General features: G+C 43.3%; 1 protein-coding gene across 1 annotated transcript; it reads left to right on the top strand.

The window, feature by feature from the left end:
- Window positions 1-2,096: 2,096 nt before the first annotated feature.
- Window positions 2,097-3,819, top strand: LOC143296637 (3-[(3aS,4S,7aS)-7a-methyl-1,5-dioxo-octahydro-1H-inden-4-yl]propanoyl:CoA ligase-like). Its single transcript, XM_076608668.1, has one exon. The coding sequence runs from the start codon at window positions 2,122-2,124 to the stop codon at window positions 3,817-3,819; it is 1,698 nt and encodes a 565-aa protein (XP_076464783.1). The 5' UTR covers window positions 2,097-2,121.
- The last annotated feature ends 3,681 nt before the right edge of the window (window positions 3,820-7,500 follow it).

Below are 7,500 nucleotides of genomic sequence, written 5' to 3'. Positions count from 1 at the left end.
GTTCCTTTCCTGTGACTTCTTCTCATCACTTTCCTTTCCTGAACTCACTCTCTCTCTCTCTCTCTCTCTCTCTCTCTGTCTCTCTCTCTGTCTGTATCTTTCTCTCTGTCACTCACTCATTTCATTTGCCCGAAGAAGAGCCTGTGGCTCAATACGTCGCCTCTTTTATCCCATGTAAGTACCGCAGACTTCACCACTTTTTAACTCACTCTGTACAGCCAGTCCTCTCTTCTCCTCTACACAGACCCCTCGGATGTCCAGTGGGTGTCTGAATGACCCAACCTTTAGCTTCCGTCGTAAGAATTTTTGCGACAACTGTTTGGAACCAGCTTCCGCTCACAACTCGTTACTCTGAAACCCCCTCACAGTTTAAAACTGCCCTGAATACACACCTGTTCAGACAGTCATACAATGTTGTATGAAATTGAAATGAAATAGAGGTGTGTGGTTGTGTTGTGTTGTGTGTGGGGGGCGGGAGGGTTGGGGGGCGGAGGGGGAGCGGGGAGGACGACGGGGGAGAGGTGGTGGCGGGTGTTTGCACGTCCACACGCGCGAGCTTGTGTCTGTGTGTTGCGGGTGTGCGGGTGGGTGAGTTGTACGTGTGTGTGTGTGTGTGTGTGTGTGTGTGTGTGTGTGTGTGTGCGTGCGTGCGTGCGTGCGTGCGCGCGCGTGTGTTGTGTGTTTTCTAATGTATAGATATGTATTTGAGAGATTTTTTTTATTTTTATTTTTATTTTTATTTTTAACACGAACTGTTTTATGAAGTAATGTTGTAGTTTGTTTACTCAGTTGTCCATCTGTTGTGCTTTTGTTGTTGTTGATGAGTTGTGTGTGTGTGTGTGTGTGTGTGTGTGTGTGTGTGTGTGTGCTAGTGTATGTGGACGTGGTGGAGATGTGAGTTTTGTTTGTTTGTTTGTTTTTTGTTTTTTTTTAAACAATACGTACATTTTTACATTTTCAGGTTTAATTTCTTAAATGTAATGATGTACATACGTTTTTACTTGAAATGTTTGATGAATATTGCTTTATCATGTGATGTTGTAGCCTGTGTGTTTCAATTGTTTGTCATTCGTGTGTGTGTGTGTGTGTGTGTGTGTGTGTGTGTGTGTGTGTGTCTGAACATTTGTTTCATCTTTCTAGTTTTGATCTGTGTGTGTAATGCGGGGTGTTTCTTCAGGGAAATGCTTAGCAGGAACTTTTATTTTATTTTATTATATATATGTGTGTGTATATGTATGTATATGTGTGTATGTATATATATGTATATGTATATATATATATATATATATATATATATATATATATATATATTTATGTAATGTCGCAGTAGTTTGCATTATTCGATTGTTGATCTGTGTTCGTGTGTGTATTGTGCCTGTAGGTGCGTGTATGTGTGTGTGTCACTGAGTGAGTTCGTGAGTAATGTGTTTGGGTATGCGGCTTGTGTTCGTTGGTGCATGTGTGAGTGCGTGCGCGCGCGCGCGTGTGTGTGCGTGTATGTGTGTGTGTGTGTGTGTGTGTGTGTGTGCGCGCACGCTGTGTGTTTTGTGTGTTTGTATGTATGTATGTATGTATGTATGTATGTGCCTACGTATATATGCATGCGTATACGTGCTTGTGTTCTTTCAATTTCAATTGTCTATTTTTTTTTTAAAATACCTGTTGCATTTCTTGATTTAATCAACTGACATGACCTATTTTAATTTTTCTCTCTCGTCTATATTTCAAATTATATGCATATGTTTGTGTGGGGATGTTTGAGTGAATGTTTTTAGTGCTATTGTAAAGCGCATAGAGCTTCAAGAATATGCGCTATAGCAAGAAGTCTTAATAAATAAATAAATGTAAGTCGACTTTTACCTAATTATTTTAGTCTACCTCTTACTGCTGAGCTGTAGTTTGACCGTCATGTTGTAAAAAAAAAAAGAAAAAAAAAAGCACACTTAATTTTTACAGATTCATAGACACAGACACAAAAAGGTTTTCGTTTTTAGAAGTTTAAAAAGAAAACAGATGTAGAAAACCGTTCTTGTCAATATTAAAAGTAGCAACACAAATCTGTCTTCTTTGTTTAGATTTCCCTGTGAGTCAGGACTGACTGCAGACAACGCTACCATCATTATGGCTCAACAGCTGACCCTGGTGGCTAAACTCAGACAGCGGGTGGAGGAGCAGGGAGAGTCCCCAGCCTTCATCTTCAGGTCCCCACATGATGGGCGCTATGTGCTGAGCTGGAACAGACTGTACAGGCTGGCTGGTCGTTTTGCCGCTGTTCTGAACAGCAGGGGTCTGGGACGTGGACATCTGGTGGTCAACACGCTGGTCAACAGTCCGGAGAGAGTGGTGTGTGAGGCCGGCATATGGCTGTCCGGAGCAGCCTCCGTCAGTGGCCATTGCCAGATGGCTGATGGGTCAGACCTCTTGCACACGTTACGTTTGTCACGTGCCTCGGCCCTGCTTGTGGACCCTGACGTCAGCAACAGTCCATGGAACGTGCTGACAAAGTACGTCTCTGTGGGAGAAGATGACAGTGTCACGTCCTCTGACCTGACCGACCTGAAGAAATTGTTTTTCATCCGACGTGTTGACGGGGGTGGTCCAAAAGATTTCATCTCCCACCTTGAGGATCAGAACGGCTGGTTTCAAGCTGACGACATCACACCAGAAGATAACCTGACTGTGTTCACAACGTCAGGCACCACAGGACTCTCCAAGCTGGTGGTCTACTCTCACAACGACTTTATACGGCCAATGGAATCTTTATATGAAGGCAGGGCAACAGGTAGGAAATTTGAAATCGTTTACAAAACAACACTCCTTGGGTGGATCAGTGGGTACGTGGGTGCGAGTGCAGCAGTCTGTCATACAACCGTCATCTGTGATGTCCGAGCGGCAGGGTCACCGAAGGACATGCCACAGTTCATCTGGAAGGCCATCAAAGAGGAAAGCTGTGACACAGCAATCATTACCCCCATGTATCTTCCGCGCTTGGTGGAGATAGCTGGACAACGCCATGAAAATTCAAGTGCCAGTAGGGATCTTCAAGTTTCTAGAGACAGGAAACTGAACTACATTTTCCTTCTCGGCCTTCCCATAAACCGGACAATCATGAGAGCTTCACTCTCTCTAGCTCATGTAGCCATTATTAGCTATGGGGCCACAGATTGTTCCTACATCACACGGAATGCCGTGACAGACAGTGAGACCTACGTGGACCATGACGCAGGACCTCCAGTAGAAGGCATCTCCGTGAAGATCGTCAGCCAAGACGATGAAGAAACGCCTCTACCTGTCAACCAGACGGGGCACATCCTCGTCAAGGGATCAAAAGGAAATCTAGGGTACCTCAATGAACCCACACTGAAAACTGATGACTATTTAACCAAGGATGGATTCTTCCGGACCCAGGATGCTGGCCGTCTGGACGAACGAGGTCATCTGATCGTGGACGGAAGAGGAAATGACGCAATCATGAAAGGAGTCGTCATCTTTTACCCGACGTTGATGGAATCGCACATCCAGGCTTGTCCGGGCGTTCGTGACGTCATCGTTACTGGCATCCCCGATGATTTCATCAACGAGGAAATTTGCGCGTGCGTCGTACTGGATTCGGATTCAGTGACGCTGGAAGAGGTGCGTCGTTTTGTAGAGAAGCGAGTCGTGAGGTCAGAAAACAGTCAGACATCACCCCTACCCCGTTACTACCTAGAGTTCCAGTCTTTGCCCATGACCAGCACTGGAAAAGCTAAACGGAAAGTAATCAAGGCACAGGCAGCAGAACGACTCAAAGGACGCAGTATGAAGACACCTCTTTATTAGTCTTCGGATTCGGTGTCGATGTTCCAGGGTTGTGGAAGTTTCTGAAAATGTCAATGTCATCAAATCAAAACGGTTTAGGGAGACTTCTTTGATAGGACTACTTTGGCTTTTTTTTTTTTTTTTTTTTTTTTTTTTTTAATCGTTTCGCCATCTATCCCGAACGTGACTTTTTTTTCTGCGGATGATAAGAATTTGTTGTTAAACTATGCGTTTCAGGTTGTTGATTTTTTTTTTTTTTTTTTTTTTTCCCTTGGGCTTTGCTGTTTTGTTGCAATGTCCTCCTCCTTTGTGCGTTCGAGCGGCTTGGGAGTGTCCGGCCACAACATTTATACTGTTTTATTTATTTATTTATTTATCCATTAATTCCTCCTGCTCCTCTTCCTCTTCTTCTTTTTCTTCTTTCCTTTGAATGAGGCAAACTTGATTTAAGCACCCTGATGTTATACCGTTTAATTTCTTTCCATCTTCTTTCCAGATTTCTTTGTTTTCGTGTTTGAAAGAAATGTTTTCTTTCTGGCCTTGAATTGAACCTTTCACCGAGACTACCCTGTTGTTGTTCTTTATCTTCTCTCTCTCTCTCTCTCTCTCTCTCTCTCTCTCTCTCTCTCTCCTTTTTCTTCTTCTTCTTCTTCTTCATCCTTCTGCTTCTCCGTCTACTCATTTTCTTCATAATATCATTCTTATTTTTTTCCTTCTCCATCTTTTCGTTCTCCTTATTCTTGTCCTCCTCCTCCTCCTCCTCTTTCTTCTTCTTCTTGATGCTGGTTTTATTCTCATTATGTATTTGATATGGAAATGAAGGTGACGGGAATTTTATGCCCAAAAGCATATGTGTGACGCGTCTGTGTGTGTGTGTGTGTGTGTGTGTGTGTGTGTGTGTGCGCGCGCGCGTGTGTGTGCGTGCGTGCGTGCGTGTGAGTGTGTGTGTGTGTGTGCGTGCGTGCGTGTGCGTGTGTGTGCGTGTGTGTGTGTGTGTGTGTGTGTGTGTGTGTGCGCGTGCGCGCGCGTGCGCGTCACTCTTTTTTTTTATTTTATTTTCCTGCGTGCAATTTTATTTGTTTTTCCTATCGAAGTGGATTTTTCTACAGAATTTTGCCAGGAACAACCCTTTTGTTGCCGTTTTGTTTGTTTTTTTACGTGCGCTAAGTGCACACTGCTGTACACGGGACCTCGGTTTATCGTCTCATCCGATTGACTAGCGTCCAGACCACCACTCAAGGTCTAGTGGAGGGGGAAAAATATCGGCGGCTGAGCCGTGATTCGAACCAGCGCGTTCAGATTCTCTCGCTTCCTTGGCGGACGCGTTACCTCTTGGCCATCACTCCACATTGACAACTGAACAGTTCAAGAGCAGTGCAGCGGTTCAGCCAAGCTGTGTTATTATTTTACGAACACAAAGTACATGTCTGAATGTTCGTTTGGTGAACAGCAGCAATTTCCCATCTGGTGCTCAGGCATCTTTTACTGTGGTACCCCTGGCTTTCACGTGATTATTTTTCCAATATGAGTTGATGAGGAAAATGAAAAACGACACCATCATGAGCTGACTTCCAATTAGATGTCCAATATCAGCTGTCATAAACCTCCACATGAAACATCAAACGTTGTCCAAATTAACAAAATGAGACACGTGCACATGAACAAAACTGATGCTATTTGCTGATCAAGATGAAACCATAATGACATACAGCAATGAATGACATTCTAGTGAAACGTATGTTATGAACAGGAAGACAATTATGAATATTCACAAAAAACAACAACATAAACATGCCCATCAAACACACACACACACACACACACACACACACACACACACACACACACACACACACACACATAGAGAACACCTAACAAACATATACGCTACATGGATACTTCTCCAGGGAAAAAAAGGGTGGTAGGGAATAGGGGTTTGAGGGAGAGGGTGTGGGGGGCAACAACAGAGAGTTAAACGGACGAAAATGCTTCATTACTTTCATTGGCCATTTTGAAATGATGCATTATTTTTTTATGTAGCGTTCTCTCCTGCTGTTTCCCTTCTTCAAACGAGCAGTTAATTAGATCCATCAGGCATCAAACAGGTCAGCCATCAGGACTTCTACCCCAGCTGACAGCAGTGGATCAAAGTGGCAAAAAACAACAACAAAAAACTCCAGCTATAATAACTGCAGATGAAGCAACACTTATAAAGGGAGTGGTGTCATCAAGGTGAAAGCTTCCATTTCCAACTTCGACACCCCCCCTTCCCAAACACACACACACACACACACACACACACACACACACACACACACACACACACACACACACACACATACACACACGCACAGAGAGAGAGAGAGAGAGAGAGAGAGGGAGAGAGAGAGAGAGAGAGAAACGAACAAACAAAAACACAAAAAACCCACACCTTCCCCCCAAAACAACAACAACAAACAAACGAACGAACAGCAACAACAACAAAAAGAAAAAAAGGGAAGAAATAAAATAAACAGGACAAATGTTGACAAACCCTAAATTATGCAAACCAAAGAATGGGTGATTCCAGTTAATATAAAACGTGAAAGATAGCACGAATCAGCAGGGGAGGTAATTTGGTTGGCCGATGTAATGGCTCAGGATAACCCCTACCCCCCACCCCCTCCAATTTAAACACCATGGAGTCATTCTTGGAAGGTGTGCATTTACTCCCGTGATTAGTTAGCCCAGGAAGACTCCATCCAGCATTTGCTTTAAAACGAGTCTATGAGTTTGGCACTATTCCAAACTCACAACTTGAAAGCAAGGACCTGAGCTGGACATACACAAAAAGAGGTCACGAAAAGCAAATAAGGTATCGCCTGTCAGAAATACCACCACTTCAATTTTGACCATCGGAGGAAACTGAAGCATCAGAAAATCTTTTCTCCCCTCCCTTTATACTCACTTCCTCGCCCTTCTTGCCTCTGTCTTGATTTACCGACTGAACTTTTTCTTCATTCCACCAGCGTCCGCTCATTCCAGTCCGCTATGCAACTGTCTGATCGGCAGCTTTGCTCCGTTTTGATGAATGGAACAATTCATTTATTCAGTTGCATTCGTTCGCGCACGTGTGTATTTATATATGTATGAATGTATGTACACACACACACACACACACACACACACACACACACACACACATATGTATATATATATATATATATATATATATATCTACAACAACAGAAAAAAGAAAGACAACAAAACAGTTTGTTTGATGCCTGGCTGGTTGTGATAAAAAGAAATACAAATACAAATACATAGTTTTCTCTGTCTCCCACACTGTCTTCCTGTCTCAACAGACCAGCAAGGCCCCTAGGATCTTGTTACATGCCCACAATCAGTGTAGTTTATTCTTCTTGACTGATGACAGCAGGTCTTTGTATAATCCATTGTGAAGGTTTATGGTCTGGCGTGTGGCAGGATCATAATTATACATCCTTTGTGTTTGCATTTCACTTTTTTTTTTATCACAACAGATTTCTCTGCGTGAAATTCGGGCTGCTCTCCCCAAGGAGAGTGCGTCGCTACACTGAGAGTGCCACCCATTTTTTGTATTTTTTCTGCATGCAGTTTTATTTGTTTTTTCCTATCGAAGTGGATTTTTCTACAACCCTTTTGTTGCGGTGGGTTCTTTTAACTGCGCTAAGTAGATGCTGC

The sequence above is a fragment of the Babylonia areolata genome, chromosome 21, assembly GCF_041734735.1.
Source record: "Babylonia areolata isolate BAREFJ2019XMU chromosome 21, ASM4173473v1, whole genome shotgun sequence".
NCBI classification, from domain to species: Eukaryota; Metazoa; Mollusca; class Gastropoda; order Neogastropoda; family Buccinidae; genus Babylonia; species Babylonia areolata.
The sequence above is the reverse complement of the archived record's forward strand: the minus strand, read 5'-3'. Positions and strand labels throughout refer to the sequence as shown.